The sequence below is a fragment of the Corella eumyota genome, chromosome 3 (assembly GCF_963082875.1).
Source record: "Corella eumyota chromosome 3, kaCorEumy4.1, whole genome shotgun sequence".
Classification (NCBI taxonomy): Eukaryota; Metazoa; Chordata; class Ascidiacea; order Phlebobranchia; family Corellidae; genus Corella; species Corella eumyota.
The window spans coordinates 4,714,303-4,730,172 of record NC_137492.1 but is presented as its reverse complement, the minus strand read 5'-3'; the positions used below and the strand labels follow the sequence as shown (position 1 = coordinate 4,730,172).

The 15,870-nt window shown below is 29.4% G+C and overlaps 5 protein-coding genes across 6 annotated transcripts; 1 reads left to right on the top strand and 4 right to left on the bottom strand.

The window, feature by feature from the left end:
* Nucleotides 1-35: 35 nt before the first annotated feature.
* On the top strand, nt 36-1,354 carry LOC145746431 (tRNA-splicing ligase-activating factor archease-like). The gene has a single exon (XM_082564712.1). The coding sequence runs from the start codon at nt 316-318 to the stop codon at nt 796-798; it is 483 nt and encodes a 160-aa protein (XP_082420838.1). The 5' UTR covers nt 36-315; the 3' UTR covers nt 799-1,354.
* On the bottom strand, nt 992-6,191 carry LOC145746429 (transcription initiation factor TFIID subunit 5-like). The gene is made up of 13 exons (XM_082564711.1): nt 5,876-6,191; nt 5,440-5,557; nt 4,992-5,138; nt 4,712-4,874; nt 4,386-4,532; nt 4,092-4,280; nt 3,721-3,889; nt 3,356-3,503; nt 3,024-3,116; nt 2,486-2,655; nt 2,218-2,351; nt 1,832-2,009; nt 992-1,483 (listed from the first exon to the last, which is right to left on the bottom strand). The coding sequence occupies exons 1-13, from the start codon at nt 6,162-6,164 to the stop codon at nt 1,272-1,274; spliced, it is 2,157 nt and encodes a 718-aa protein (XP_082420837.1). The 5' UTR covers nt 6,165-6,191; the 3' UTR covers nt 992-1,271.
* Nucleotides 6,192-6,244: 53 nt separating this feature from the next.
* On the bottom strand, nt 6,245-8,032 carry LOC145745512 (DNA polymerase delta subunit 2-like). The gene has a single exon (XM_082563610.1). The coding sequence runs from the start codon at nt 7,943-7,945 to the stop codon at nt 6,551-6,553; it is 1,395 nt and encodes a 464-aa protein (XP_082419736.1). The 5' UTR covers nt 7,946-8,032; the 3' UTR covers nt 6,245-6,550.
* Nucleotides 8,033-9,310: 1,278 nt separating this feature from the next.
* LOC145745216 (TLC domain-containing protein 4-B-like) lies at nt 9,311-13,617 on the bottom strand. The gene is made up of 7 exons (XM_082563221.1): nt 13,112-13,617; nt 12,461-12,550; nt 12,295-12,353; nt 12,041-12,138; nt 11,328-11,401; nt 10,350-10,502; nt 9,311-10,160 (listed from the first exon to the last, which is right to left on the bottom strand). The coding sequence occupies exons 1-7, from the start codon at nt 13,249-13,251 to the stop codon at nt 9,965-9,967; spliced, it is 810 nt and encodes a 269-aa protein (XP_082419347.1). The 5' UTR covers nt 13,252-13,617; the 3' UTR covers nt 9,311-9,964.
* Nucleotides 13,618-13,940: 323 nt separating this feature from the next.
* LOC145745679 (uncharacterized) lies at nt 13,941-15,439 on the bottom strand. 2 transcript variants are annotated; one of them, XM_082563818.1, is made up of 4 exons: nt 15,271-15,439; nt 14,772-15,193; nt 14,533-14,696; nt 13,941-14,465 (listed from the first exon to the last, which is right to left on the bottom strand). In XM_082563818.1, the coding sequence occupies exons 1-4, from the start codon at nt 15,288-15,290 to the stop codon at nt 14,151-14,153; spliced, it is 921 nt and encodes a 306-aa protein (XP_082419944.1). In that variant the 5' UTR covers nt 15,291-15,439; the 3' UTR covers nt 13,941-14,150. The 2 variants fall into 2 exon arrangements, with proteins under 2 accessions (XP_082419944.1, XP_082419943.1); XM_082563817.1 differs by having other exon boundaries at nt 14,533-15,193.
* Nucleotides 15,440-15,870: the final 431 nt, after the last annotated feature.

Genomic DNA, 15,870 nt, shown 5'->3' with positions numbered 1-15,870 from the left:
GATATTACGAAATTTATTGAAATTGTAAACAAAAATAAAATTGTGTTTTAAGCTAAATATTCCTGTTGTTTCATAAGCTTTAATAAGATTTTTTAATCGGTTAAACAACCTATTGTTTGCCATAAAAAGGTTGTCATTAAAAAGGGCTCTGGAATAATTTAAATAGAAACCCTTGCCTTTATTAGCCAAATTTATTTGCTGGTTTACGTTTAATTACTAACATTTGTAGAAGTAAACGCTTTCGCTTTTTGCGACGCCAGGAACAACTACTTTACCTAATATTTAAAACCTAAAAAATTAATTTGATTTTTTAAAATGGAGAAATCAGAAACAGAAAAAAACAATTCAGAATCCGAGTATATTCCAGTTGAAAAGAAATTTGAATATCTTGACCACACAGCTGACATACAAATCCATTCTTGGGGTGATTCAATAGAGGAAGCTTATGAACAGAGTGCTATGGGAATGTTTAATTACATGACAGACATTAACGGAGTTATACCGAAAAAAACTGTCGAAATTCAAGCAGAAGGCACCGACCATCTTTCACTTTTATTCCATTTTCTAGATGAGTTTTTATTTTTATCATGTGTCGACGATTTTTTTATGGCCCGCGAAATTAAAATTGTTGAATTTGATAAAGAAAATTGGAGGATCAAAGCATTAGGGTATGGGGAAGATTTTAATAAGGAACGACATGGGGGCCAAGGTACTGAAATTAAAGCGATTACCTACAGTGCAATGCAAGTTCATGATAATAAGGACAAACCTGAAATATTTGTTATTGTGGATATTTAGGCTTCACTTAAAATCAGTAATTCTATCTAACCGCTTTTTTTGGGAAGCTGACCAACTGTTCTTTATTGCAGCAACAGTCCTTAAGGATATATTTTAAAGAAACTTATATGTTTTTGGTAATTTTTAATCACAACTTTTAATTTTTTTTAAATAAGTTTTTTTTTTCTTTTTAAATTAAACATAAACTTTACTGAATTTATTTTATTTTTTTGAAATTATAATTTTGATATGCATTTTTTTATTGTTGCAAGTAAAGCCATTTACCATTTTTACTGGTTTTATTTTATGCATTTCTTAAAAATAAAATACTTAGAATTTGAAAGAGGTCTTCTTCGTACAAAGTGCACATTTTTGGAACAAATATAATCAGACAAAGTTATTTTTGTGCAGTTGTTTTAACTCTCTCATCCATCAGTGCCCTTTTTTCCCACAAAGCAGCTTTCTTTTTTAAACATATTTTTACAAAGTTAGAATCAAGGGTTGGCAAAGGCTCCTACTGCTAACAGTAAATTTCTTCTTGTAAAATGCAAATGCAAAATGGGCGTCGATTTGGTAGGAAAATCGCACAAAAGATAATTACGTTCTGACAATGTGGCATGGCCTCTATGCAAACTTACATCATCGGTGTCTATGTCCCAGATTGCTTGCTGGAAGTCCCAAACTTTTACAGTGTTATCAAGACCTCCTGCAAAATTTTTTTTAATAAATTTAAAAACCTATATTACCAAAACTGTAAATCTAACAAACCCCAAATTCAAAAAAATCCAACAATGCGTAAAGAGGGTTAAAACATTTTGCCCAACATTCCAACACCATGGGGCCATAGGTTCGATTACCACTGCTTTCCTGTCAAAGCACCCATGATTAAGGCAATAGAATGATGTGTAATCCTACTAAGTCAGAAACTAGGCTTAAATAATATCGAAAACTGTCTAAGAAAACTTGAGACCAGGTCAGTGTATAAAAAATGATTGTATACTCCGGCCAAGAAAACAGCCTCCTTACATCGAGAACAAAAGTATACAAAAAATACCTGAAGCCAAGATTTCGCCGTCCTTACTGAAAGCGAGAGTATGCACCGTACCAGTATGAGCTTTAAACCTACCAACCATAACTTTACTTGATATATCCCATATCAAAACTTGGGAGTCCACTCCACCAGAAGCCAGGTATCGTCCACATGGTGACCAGGCCAAACACATAATCGGTTTCTATTAGGTTGTATGTGTTAAAAATATGTTACTAATTTTTAAGAAGGCTGAATTTTGAATAAATTTAATGTATATAATTAAAGTAAATAAATATTACATACTTGTTAAAACAAAATTTAATGAATGTGTTAACAATGTCATTTACAGGTATTTACAAAAAAAATTAATAAACTATAGATATTTTCTACAACAAAAACTTCTACATTACCTTATGCCCAGTAAAAACCCTCACACAATTTCCATTAAGTATATCCCATACTCTAACACTTCTGTCACTTGAACCAGTAGCTATATAGTTAGAGTTATGATGGAAAACAACACAATCCACATCTGATAGGTGTCCTAAACAATTTTTTAATTTATTTAAAACAAATCATAAGAAAACATTTTTTCCATTTAACCTATATCATCATGCATAATGTCAAACAATAAACCCTTTTAACCTATAGTAAAAAGCCATTTTTATGAAATCTTACCTGCAAACAACCTTATAGGTTGGTGGTGGTCAGTCACCCACAACCTTGCTACTCTGTCTTGACCGCTGGACACAAAATAATGACCACAAGGGCCAAATTTGGCGTCCCAAACTGCCCACATATGACCTTTGTATACCATTAAATTTGTCCATGTCAGAAGACTCCATAACCTTGATACAGAGATTTAAAATTATTTTTTCAATTTAACAAAAAAAAAAAAAAACTAAAGTGACATCAGCTACCTCGACCCAGCCTTCAGTTGCCATTAGCAGTTCGGGTGTTATAAATTATAATTGTCTGATAATTTAACGGCTGATTTAGTATTGGCTTAGCAGAAGTTTATACCATTCATGGCACCTTACCAAAGGACACTCCAGCGTAAGACCAGTGTGAATTGAACCCAGGACCTCAATGAAGCCAAAGGTTTTTACCACTACACCAGCTGCCGAAAACCAAATTTTTAAAGTTTGCGAAACAGTTTTGTTAAATTTATATCAGAAAATCAGCATTTTCTAGCAAAAAAATGCAAAAAAATTACCTTACTGTGCCATCTTCTGAGGAGGAAATAAGCAGGGTTCGACATGGACTAATACTTACAGAATGTACAGTACCACTGTGGCCAAATAATGTTCTAAAATCAAATCAAAAATTCAATATATTAATATGCATAAATGTTAAAAAATTGGGTTAAGGTAGTAAACAGCATCAACCCCCTACCAAGGCCTCTTACACCTCTTAAAATAATTTCTAAGTTTATGGTGATATTTATAGCAAGAAAACAAAGTAATAAACACACACAAGCAAGTCAGTAGAAATTGAGAAAAAAATAAAAAAATGATTAACTACAAGTAAGTTAAGTTAAAATTCTACCTTGATTCTACTCCAGTACAATCGTCCATCATCCGATGGAAAATATCCTCCCCCTCTTTATCTAGAAGGTTCAACTCAGCAGCAGATTTTACTGAGCGTAAACTCTGTGGCGTTAGGCTCCAGATTCGAATGTGAGAATCTTGGAAACCTGGTTTCAAATATAATTTTATTCACTTTTTTAATGTTATTCTCTTTTCTTTGCCTATTGATTTCAATAATTTCTTAAATGTAGTATAGTAATACTATAGCCAATTAGTTTACACAACCAAATTACAAAAAATCAATAAAATCAAACGTTTAAAAAATTCTTTAATTTTATTAAATTTATCTTCAAAAAATATTTTTTAACATTCTAAAAAACTCACCAGCGGCTAGTAAGGAAGAGTCATCACATATATCAATGGCAGTAACATTTCCAAAAGCGTTGGTAAAAGTATACATACAAACGGAAGGTGCAACATGGTCAACTCCTCCTAACCTTATCTTTCTTAAACCCTCTTTTGCTGCTAAGATTTTTTCAAGCTTATCAGCATCCTAAAGTACAGACTATTCAAGTTTTTATTTACATACTTCTTTTTATAATCTAGTCAAAATATGCATTCATCTGCATTTTTAACTTCAATTTTTTATGATCATAAAACATAGAATTTAAATCAATTTTTTTTTAAATTTTATTAATTTTAACAAAAATTTAAAAAATTTTTAAAAATTAAAAAATTTTTCAAAAGAATGTAACCTTTAATTCAGGAAGAGGGATTCTTGTTAATGATGGTGCGTTTGGGTCAGCTTTGTTTTTCTTCGACAAAAACTCCTTCTTCTTTCTCTTTCTTGATTTGGGTCCACCCTCGGTCTCCTGATCCGGAAGATCGTCATCATCTTCAAGAGGAATGTCAATATCTGGTTCCTTTAGTAATCCATAATAAACCTAAAACCAATTTTAAAACACAAAAATATTGAAAAAAATGCTAATAAAATTTTTCCTTTTTTTTTAAATTTTTTTTGTTAAGGCAATGGCCTCGTTTTTTTTTACCCGGACTTTGTTTTCATCTTTCGTCGGCTCCCCACACAACCCCCCAGCACTTGCCAGTATTTGGTTCTTGTTTCGGGGAAGTCCCTCAAACTCATCTATCGTGATATGTTCTTGCACTATGTTCTGAATAATCGGAATATTTTTGTCCTAAAGAAAAAATGGGAATAGCGTTACAATAAGAGTTTAAACATTGGTAGATACAAAATTGAAGCACATTTTCATATTTTTAAATTAATAAACGAAAAGTTAGAAAAATTCTTTTTTAAAATATAATTTTTTACTTGATTTGGACAAAGCAAATTTAAGGTTAAAGTTTAAATAAGCACCTGCATGAATTTCTTGAACATCGTATGTGATTCTTTCGATATTCTGACCACATATTTATTAGATCGTAAACTATAAATAAAGTTATTTCCCTCCATGTGACTTTTTGTGCCAACTGCCAATAACTGGATTAGGTCATTTTCATGAAAATCCTCTAGTTCAAGTCTAAAAAATGAAAAAAAAATTTCTTTAAAAACTAAATTAAATATAAAAAAAATATTAAGAAAATATTTCTTTAAAAAAAATATTCATTTATACAAAATGATTTTCATATTTTGTTACCTATATCTTTTGTAGAATAACTTCGCTTTTTCTTCGTGTTCATTATACACCAATTCAAGGTACATGTGAATAAATACAGGGTATAAAAACTGTGCCATTTCACATTTATTTGCGTCCAAACTTTTCGAAATAAACTGCTGAAGTAACCTTTGTAGAAAAAATTGTAAAATTTTAGAATTACTTTTAAGGTTTAAAATTTTAGACTTACAATATTTATTTTTGAATTTCAGATTTCCTGATGTGGGAAGGCTTACTTCACAAATAATAATCATAGGGTAATGTTTGTTACCACATCAAAACTTAGTCTTAAGTTTTCTTTGGCAAGCATAATGTTGTAAAATTTATGGCACTTTACTCAAGAGCACACCATGTAAACCAAGTGCAGTAATGCCAAGTGTTCACCACTTATAAAATATTGTAAAAAAATGTTCAAAATAAAAGTTCACACCTGTAATTATCATAATAGCTGGAAGGGTCTGCTTCATTGGAGTAGGCAGAGAGTAGTGAGGACACCTCAACCACACTCATATTTTGACTGTTTGTTGCATCCTTTATTAAATGACCAACTAACAAAAACAACAAGTCTAATTAAAACTAGCAAAAAAAACATTTTTACAGTCCGAAAATGATGTTTAATATTTTGAGGTCTTATTTTGATTGGCATATAATAGCCTTTAATTTGATTGACCTCATATACTCCGTGTAAACAGAATTAAGAAATTAAACTGATTACTTTACATCAAGCCAAGGTAGGCAAGAAACAAAAAATCCCTAAAAAAAATTGTCAAAAACTAAAAAATAAAAACAAAGATCCTTTCAAAAAATGACTGAATTTTAGTACGAGTTTTTAAAATTTTATAAACATTTAGATTTTTTTATATTACCTCCAGCATTTTCAGTTTCTTTTTCCAACGCCTGCGCCGTCTTTCCAAGATTATTTTTCTTTAAAAACTGGAGCACAGCACATAAAGTTTTCTGATCCTCCTCGGACACAAGAGCAACGGGAAGGTCCTCGATAATCCCCGAATCTTGGACGACAACTTCACCACTAGATGCTGAATCAATTAACGGGTGATCGATTTGCATTGGGTTATCCTGTAGGGGAAGAACTGGGGCTGGAAATCCAATTGTTTCAGCTGTCGTCGAGTTTGGGTAAGGTTGATATTCTGCCATGATATTTTATTTTATTTTCAAGTTTTATTTAATTTTATCTGAAAAAGATGAGTTTTAGAGGTTAATTTTGATGTAAAATTGTTGGTGTAATAAGTATTTTACTGTTATAAAAATTTGGAAAAACTGGCTTTTAAAAAAACTACCCCAAAATATTTTTAGTCAAAGCCATCTGAGAGGCATAGTATAGAAAATTTTTTTATGGCAGTACAGTAGTATAAATAAAAAAGTGTATTTTTAATTAAAAAAACATTATTCTTAAAGCCAATTAAATGTTGAAAATAAGGTCCCTTTACACTAATAACATCATAATAAAATTTAATTTTTGAACATGGCTTACAACATGTGAAAAAAGTCTTGACAAAAGATAACCAAAACTATGTTTTTTTTTATTTTTCAGGACTGGAATGTTCTGTTTCCATGGAGTCTAAGTTATCCAGGTCAGTAAAGAAACTTAATTTCTCGGGATTCAACGTTTTTAAATTTAACAACACAGCAGACGACGTCTTGTTGAATTCGGGAATACAAAGCAACAAAACCTTTTGACCGTCGTCACCAGTTTTAATCTCTGACGAAAATTTCGGTTGGTTTCCTGTAAAGTAAACATGCGGACATTCGTCGACGATAAATGGGTCAGAATCATAAAAAGGGAAACACCCTAAGGTGTCAGGGGCGGTCGGGGCAATGTGCTGACTGTCAATAGTGTCGGAAAGTAATTTAAGTCCATCTGTCACGCCACTATACATTCTTAAATTACTGATGTTTTGTCCAGAGGTGCCTAAAAAGTGCACACCATTAATTTTGCACTCATATGGATTACTAACTGTAAAAAATGTGCTGCCATTGTAGTGGCGGGCACTCGGGAACATGCATGGATGCATTGGCTTCTGCGGGAGGATGTGATTGGTCGGATCAAATTCACCGCTCATCAGATCAACACTTATATTCGGCACCAGTTGAGACAAGAAAAAATCTAAATCACTAATGCCTTGCACAGTTCCAGCCTCACTTTTGTATGTCAAGTATCTTGCTTTGGATTGCGAGTCCTTATTACCTGTGTCTTTGGCCAAAGAGTTTCCAGCAACAATAACATGAACAATTTTAGAGCAAAACTGATGATCTTCAGTACCACCGAGCATGCCATTAATATAATCAATCAAGAGTTGAATTTCGAAAGTCTTTTCTCGCTTTCCCCCGATTCCAAGTCCGGAAACAAAAAGTACAAAAGTGTCTTCATCAATGTTGCTAGGAAATGGTGCTTGCGGCGACAGTCCAGCATATGTGAAATCCTCAACCAAAAATTGTCCAGCAACATTTTCAACACCCAATACTCCGACAACAGTACCCGTGTAACATTTATCAGAAATTATATTACCAGTAAGAGAGATTCTTTGTACAGTGTCTTCTAAAATTAACTTGTCATCTTCGCTCGTAAAACGAGTTCTTCCTGGTTGATTCTGAACATGATGTTCATCACTGACTTCTTTTAAAATACTCGGTTGCAAACTCATCACTTTAAAAATAGTCCCGATTATACAACATTTCACACCAATTTCAATTTCCGAAAGGCTGCAAATATTAACATCATCGCCCCATTTCTTTTTAGCCGTCTTTTCTAAACGACTTCGCATAATTGTGCTTCTATAAAAATAAATATGAGCATATTGCCTTTCGTACTTTTCGTCAAACACAGAAAACCGTTTTGATAAATTCTCGCGGCTGCAAGTTGATCGAGTTATAATTGAATCCGTCATTTCGTTATTCTCTGGACTTTTCGTTGGCATTTTTCTTACACGATTTAAAGCATTGTAAATTAAACCGCATTAAATTCTAGATTTAAGAGGTCGAAAGGTACTGTTATTGTTGATTAATTAACGTGTTAAACTTACGTTACTATTTAATATTGTTTATATTGGCGGGAAGCACTTTTTTGTTGGACGACACCTCTTGGTGATTTGTTTTACGATTTTTATTTATCCTTAATTTTAAACAAATGACTTAACAATCTAGGCTCCGCATCATATTTTCTTTTTTAAATTTATTAATTGTAATCTTGTTTATGTTTGGTTCTTACATTAATTTGTAGGTTATACCATTTTTAAGTACATGCAAAGTACCGTTGGCTGCAGTGGGTATCAAAGTGATGACCTCTTGATGCATACATAAAGGTTATAATAATAACTGTGTAAAAATATAATATATCTTACCAATAATTTAATTTTAAAAGTCCGCTATTTATTTTTATCATCTATTAACTAAAACTTTTGGTGTGCAACAACATTACTTTGGTAACAGACTAATTAAAAGTTGCTGGATTTATTACAATAGCGTTTTTTATCACCAACAAAATTTTTAAAACAAAGATAAAACAAAATAAAGAAAACCAACCACAATTAAATGGCTATAAATATAAATTTCTTCTACTTAGACATTATTTATGAACATATTTTAAAATTAAAACATTCCTAAAACCAAAAATTATCAATTTGTTCCGGTATCTACGACTACAGTTAATACAGAAACTACAAGCAGAAAAAGAAGTAGTGAAACGTTTGTAGAAATTTAAATTAATAAATATTGTCGATTTTAGAACCAATATTAAAATTGAATATCATAATAGTCTTTTTAAATATATATGCAACAGCTATTGTTTCAATTAATTGTTCAACAGAATATATATATATATATATATGCACTTTGTTATTAACAGAATTTTAATTACATTTTTCATAATTAATTCCTTTTAAATTATAACTTTTATAGGTAAATTAACATCACTGCTGCAAAAACTAAATTAACGTAACTGCTGAAAAACTAAAAGGGCAAGAACTAGTGAAAATATAAAAACTAAAAGAAAATATATATATTGAAACTAAAGTATAACATGTATTTTTTTAGTAATTTAAGTTAACAGTGACGATTTAAGGGACAAAAATGATGAATCGATACAGTTGCTTAAGAGTATATTTCTACAAAAAAAATAAACCAACAAAATGCTTATTAACAGCCATACAAAAAAAAAAAAACAATATCTTTTTTGCACCAAAAATATCACAAACTTATTTAAAATAGTGGTAAATATATAGTGGAATAATAATGTAAAAAAGGTCATCAAATTGTTATAAACATCAACTAGAAGTTCTTTTGTAACAGTTATATGTAAAACAAATTTAAAAAACTCTTGAGTTTTAAAAAAATAATTAAATAAATAACATAAAAACATTTATTTTTAGGATTTAAGAAAGATAGCACAAAGAATAAAGCTTGTCACGGATTTAAATAAAAAAACACAAACGAATAAGAAGTATAGGTCTACTCACAAATATCACGACAAATTAAAATTAGAAGCAATGATCTTACTATGATTGTTTTCGTCATGAACAATAATTTGAAAAAATTTAAGTAGAAAAAACTAGAAATAATTTATATTTAAAAAAATGTATATTATAATATTTTTATATAATATACTAATATAATTACAGTGTATGTACCACAACTTTGATTTTATTTTGAATATAGCACAAAAATAAATTTTACTAACTCAAAATAAAGCAGTATTTTAGCAGTTTGCACTGACCCAAAATAAGTTTTTGCTACGACTATCTATTTGCAAATTACATCAACAAATTTTATTGCAAAAGCACAAACAGGTGCAACTAAAATTTAGATCACTTTTTATTTCGGGGATATTTTTGTTTTAGTTGTTTTTTTTAAAAACTGTCACAAAAAAGTAAAAGACAGTAGCATAGAAAAATTACTGTAAAATTTACAGCCACACACAGTGTAAAAAATAGTCTTGGGGCTTAATCGGATTTGTCGGTGTTTAAAACGTGACCATTGCCATTAGAAACCGGGCTTTCGTTAATTGTTGTTTTTGGATTGGTACGAAAATTCAAATGCTTTAACACACCGCTTACCATTTTATGGAACCAAAAAAAATTCATTATATCTAAAACAAAGCAAACCCCAATCCAAGAATAATGAATGAGTGGACTTACGCTAAAAAAAACAAAGGGCATTAAACTCACATTAAATTTTAACATAAAGTTTTGCCCAATATTAAACACAGGTTTTCAAGACTAATTTTAAAGCCTAATAATTTATCTTGAGTTTATTAAGTTGATTATGTTTCAATTTCTGGTTAAGTTAAAAAATAAATAAAAAAAATATTTATAAAAAAAAAATCACCTTGCATAACTATCCATGTGAATAGTAAAGTAAACCATGTAGTAAAAATAAGGCATCACTATCATTCTGGATAAAAAGAAGGTGGCTGTCATTATTAATCCATTTTTAAAGTAAACATTTCCATCTTTCATTCCACAAACTGATAACGTCCATCTAAAAATGCATAAAATTGGTTTAAAATAAGGTGAAAAATTAGGAAAATGGTTGTACATAAAAAAGTTGTTAATTGTTTCATAATTAAGCAAAATTCCTAAATTAATAAAAAATTTATTGTTTTAAAACAAAAATTTAAAAAAATTAAACATTTATGCATTATAAAGTGTTTTAAAGTGTATCAAACTTTAAGCAGAAAAAGGAGTAGTTTACTATATTAAACAACATAAAAATAAAAAAATTTATATTTACTTGAAAAAAGTAATAAAAAAATAAATTTGAGCAAATACATGTAAAAAAAATTTTCTGACTAATTTCAATTTGTTTGTATAAAAAAAGTGCCAACAGTTGAACAAAAATGGTTAATTATTTATAAATAACATATTTTTGATAAATTGATTTTTATAAATTGCAATCAAATATTTACGCAAACCGAATCGATCCGCTCAGATTTTTTATAACAATAAATTGAAACCGCAAACATATTCAAATGTTTACTAGACTTTGTATTTAAGAAGAGTAAACAAATACATAGTGAAACATTTATTAAATAAATTACTAACAATTTAAAGTGATTATATTTAGGGTTTTATAAAAATTCCAAAATTTTGTCCTAAAATTTTCTTAAATTTTTTTCTGTATATATAGTTATTTAATACAAAATATATATATTGCAAATATTTCCATATGCATTTACACATATGGTAAATTAAAAAAAACAAAACAATTGTTTTTCTACTCAGATAAGGTTTAGTAAAATAAAACAGCTTGATACTAAAATCTGCCACGCTTCTAAATTTGATTAAAAAAAATCAACCAAGTTACCTTAAATTTACAAATGGTGTGGACATTTCAGCTATTAAACGAAAATTGGCAAAATATTGAAGGAGGCCATGATTCTAGAAACAGTAAAAAAATTTAAAGGGTTTTATTTAAATTGATGTACAATGTGTAAATATTGCAAACAAAAGTTTGTAATTTTTTTTTTAAATTAATTAAGATAAAAATCTGATACCAATTATTTTAAGCAGAATATATGTATTATATATTAGTTTTTGCTTTGATTACAAAAAAAAAACTTTTGAATTGCCTACATGCTTATTGCCATCAATTCTTTTTAAATAAATAGTTAAAAGTTCAGAGTCTATGTTTAAATAACACGATTTTAAAGACCAAAACAACAAACATGGGCTAGTATTCAAAGTCCAACTTTGTTGACCCAATATAGTTCTGCACTGAGATTTGAATCAATAAGTCCAATACTCAAGATTTAAATACAAACATATGTTTAATGATTTTGGTTCCTGTACTAATAAAAGTCAACGACTTAATCAATTTAAAAATATAAATTAACTTGTGAATATATAAACATTAAAAGTTTCAAAACTAAAATAATTGTATGAATAATTCACAAGGAGAGTATTTTTTAAAATTTTTAACACCTTAAATTAGTTTCATTCTTTCGATTATTATTTTTTTATTATAGCCTACTTTATAAGTGCAATAATATATTAACTAGACTAGGATAGAATGCTTACCAGGCAAAATAAATAGGCATAAATAGAGCTGATGTGGTGAATAATAAAACCCCAATTCCCACCAACAGCTTCAGCACTCGTGAATATTAAAATCAAATCTAAAATAAAAATATCAACTATATATAAAAAAAATGCATATGATTAAAAATAACCGAAGTCCAACTTTATATTAAAAAACAGTTGATCCTAAAAATTACAAAAAATAAGTTTAATAAAAAGTGTTTGCATAAAGAAATACCTAAAATAACACTTACCTGAGAATAAATATCCAACAGCAATGGCAATATTGGCTTCCGCAATTTTGGAGTAACCCCTAAAATAAATCAAGACAAGCATTTAACTAAAATCCAATTGAAGTAAAAAATAAAATTTTTGAAATTTATTTTAATTTTTTTTAATTCAAATTCACTAAAATCTTACCAGACCATGTCTTTCTTTATTTTATCTTCAAATAACAAAACATAAATACAAATAAATGTCACTGTGGTGGCATGAACAGTGGAAGAATTTCTAGGAATTATAAGAAAAAGTCATTGTGTTAAAATATTAAATAGACTATAGCAACAAAATAGGCAATGTGTTTCCTAATATTTAAAGGTCTAAAATATAATTAAACATAGCATAAGGTTCTTATATTAGATAGTTTTAACACAATATAAATCAAATTAAATTTGAATATATGTTTAAATCTGGAAGCCTGGTGTAGTAGTCAGAACATTTGCTACACTACATGAGGTTGTGAGTCTAATCACAGCTGCTCTAATGCTGTCGCGCCCTCGAGTAAGGCGTTTTAAACAAAAAAACTTCTGCTAAGCCAGCACTTAATCAGCTGTGTAATTATTGAGCAGATTTATTTTATAATATGCTAAACTGCCAAAGGCAACTCATGACTGGTTTGGGGTTACTAAAGTTACTCCATCCTTAAGTTGAAAGGTCGATGTTTAGGTTGAGAAGTCTAGTTTTTAATTTATTTACTAATTTAATTTATTTTAAGTTACTAGTTTTTAATTTATTTTAGTAACTTGACAAATTATTTAAAATAAATCGAAGTTGAAATTTATAAAAACCAACCTTGCATTCCATTCTGATTTTTGTTCCAGAGTTAACTTTCTATATTTCGGAATCGAGTTGGATAAATAAGGACTTATTTTCCTTTCAAACACAGAAAAAAAGATAAAGCTTGCCACAGAACATTGCAAACTGTTCAACATCTTAAGTCTTTTTTTATATGAAGCAGTTATTAGTCAATTTAAATCTTTTATTTTGTAAATACAGAACTGCTTTTTAGTATAAAAATATAATTTTTTGCCTGTAATTGTTAGCAAACTGAGTGTACACGTTTGCTAGAAAGACATTAAATTGTTTTAGCCATACTTAGCCATTATTCCAGCAAAGCTGCTAGGATTAATTAATTGCGCTAAACTTTTTAAACAACCAAATCAAGTTTCAGCGTGATTGTTATTTACATTATTAAAAATATCACGACGTTGCAAGTTTCTTTTTACGGCTGACAACTTACCAAAATTATTGCTTACACGTGAAAACTTGCTTGCAAGAACAAAACATGTTGTGAAATATTGATTTTCGTATATTTACTCCTCGCTGCCGCCCACTTCTGGTCGTGTTGTATGACAACAAAATCTTTTCATTGTTTGCAAAAATTGTTTTTATCCTCGATTTTAATTAACAAAGTTATAGCATTATATTGAACAAAACATCAAATTTGATTTTATTATAAAAAAACAACAGCTTTGAAAAATTACATGACAAAAGATGGTTTTTACCTAACTAGAATATACATCACAGTAAGAAATACTGAATAAATTATTAACAAATTAAATTATATCTATTGTTACATTGTACTTTTCATAAGCTAAGTTTTTTATTACAGTAGACTGTTTGTTGCATAATAATATAACACTGACAAAAAGATATTTACAATTTTTTTAAATTTACACACAGCTTTTAAAAACCATAAAAAGTCTACTTAAAATTTGCACAAAGTCACAAAAAAATTAATATATGTATACCAATTTGATTGGCAATTGCATATTAATAAAGAAATTTAGCACACTGCACTTTTTAGAAGACTTTTAAACTGCAATCAATTTCAGTAACTAGTTAAAAATTTATTTTTTAAATATTGCAAGGAAGTGATTGGTTTCACTAAACTTTTGTTTTTACCATTGAGTGTTTCGTTTTGATACTCTATCGAGGAATTAACAATCACATTGTCGTCTGGATGAACAAAATAGGCAAGAGACCTCCTTACAATGTTGCGCTTTTCATTTTCTGGTATCAAAACCCGATGTTTGGTAGATTTAAGTTTATTGTTTGTCCAATATTCTAACACATCACCAATGTTGATAAGCACTGTATCTTCTATTGGCCTAGCATCAATATACTGACCATCTGCATTTTCAATCTACCAAAAATATAATAAAAAATTATGTTTTTATGTGTATACCAAGTAAAACAAAAGAAATACACACCTGCAATCCACCAACTTGGTCCTGAAACAAAAGTGTGATTGACCCATAGTCAGAATGCTCACCAAGTCGAATTTGACCGGGTTTTAATTTCTGGTTGACAGAAGGGTAAAATAAAGAGCGAAGAGTGCTGGCATTGCCAATGTTGTTAAGTAACGAATGTGAATCTTTAAAATAATTTGTATTTTTTAATTGCATGCCTATTGCAAGAGCCTCGAAGACTTTAAGAGTTAAATGTTTACACTGTGTAATAAATTGTCGGATAACTTCGTAAAATTGGGGCGAAATATCAACTGGCCAATTTTTTGTATCCAAATTATCAATAGCCCATCCACTAATATTAAACGCTTCTTTATAATCTCCTGGCCGCATTGGATTGACTTTTTCCACTTCTACCCCAACATATCCAAAGTTGGTTGATGGGTTCCTAGAATATTTGCTTTTATCAAGATTTGAGGCTTCAAAAAATACTCTTGTAACTTCATTTACTTGATTTACAGATTCTTGCAAAATTCCAGTGTTTTTTAAGTAGACAAATCCAGCGGTTGAAAGTGCATGGTATAATTCATTTTCCACCTTAGACGAAGAATTGGAAAAGTTTTTTAAAATTGAATAATCACTAAAGTCCACAATTGGAATTGCATTTGCCATAGTACATATATTACTAAAATAAAAAAGCTCTATTAGCGTTGTCCGCCAAGTTTATAAAATGCGGAAAGGAAGGAATTTTTAAAACCTTACCCTAATCTTCTCTTGTACATTCCGCATTAATTTTAGTACTAGTCTGCTATTCGTTTAAACCGGCGGACGACGTTAATAGAGCTCCAAAATTAAATAATATTTTTCTTACTAACTTAAAATAACATATTTAGATTTTTTGCTAATGCGGTGTGTAGTCAGGCTGTCAGGTGGTGTGCCACCACTGTGTGTTTGGCAGTTAACTTTGTTAAGCCATCTACTTCTAAGCTAAAAAGCTTTAAATAAAAATGCAACAAAAATCTAATTTTAAATGATTTTTTCTGCGAATTGGGAAACATTTTGTTTATTTAAAAAACTTTGAAACTTGCTGAATTAACTAAAATAAATTGCGCAAACAAAAACAAATCCGACTTAATTCACCTTACAAAAATATCAAACGGATTAACAAATCGATTATTATTACCTGAATCAAATAAATAGATATTACAATTAAATAGATATTACATCATTCGAATTTATGTTTAACGGAAATTTAATTAAACAGAAAGGTCGCATAAATTAAACCCTTACCCAAGACCCAACCCTCACCTATTTAGATTACCCATTAACACATCCGACCCATTCCATTATTCGATCCATTTA

Bases quoted from the DNA above. Each gene is read 5' to 3' on its own strand.
- LOC145746431 (XM_082564712.1), top strand. From the start codon at position 316: ATGGAGAAATCAGAAACAGAAAAAAACAATTCAGAATCCGAGTATATT.
- LOC145746429 (XM_082564711.1), bottom strand. From the start codon at position 6,164: ATGGCAGAATATCAACCTTACCCAAACTCGACGACAGCTGAAACAATT. The intron at 3,504-3,720 runs GTGAGTTTTTTA...ATTTGAAACCAG, and splicing joins CTCTTCCTTACTAGCCGCTG to GTTTCCAAGATTCTCACATT. The intron at 2,656-3,023 runs GTAATTTTTTTG...CTCTGTATCAAG, and splicing joins TCAGAAGATGGCACAGTAAG to GTTATGGAGTCTTCTGACAT.
- LOC145745512 (XM_082563610.1), bottom strand. From the start codon at position 7,945: ATGCCAACGAAAAGTCCAGAGAATAACGAAATGACGGATTCAATTATA.
- LOC145745216 (XM_082563221.1), bottom strand. From the start codon at position 13,251: ATGTTGAACAGTTTGCAATGTTCTGTGGCAAGCTTTATCTTTTTTTCT. The intron at 12,354-12,460 runs GTAAGATTTTAG...GATTTATTTTAG, and splicing joins ATAAAGAAAGACATGGTCTG to GGGTTACTCCAAAATTGCGG. The intron at 10,161-10,349 runs GTGATTTTTTTT...TGTTTTTTTTAG, and splicing joins CACATGGATAGTTATGCAAG to CGTAAGTCCACTCATTCATT.
- LOC145745679 (XM_082563817.1), bottom strand. From the start codon at position 15,290: ATGTACAAGAGAAGATTAGG. The intron at 15,194-15,270 runs GTAAGGTTTTAA...TTTTTATTTTAG, and splicing joins ATGTACAAGAGAAGATTAGG to TAATATATGTACTATGGCAA. The intron at 14,466-14,532 runs GTGTGTATTTCT...TATTTTTGGTAG, and splicing joins ACCAAGTTGGTGGATTGCAG to ATTGAAAATGCAGATGGTCA.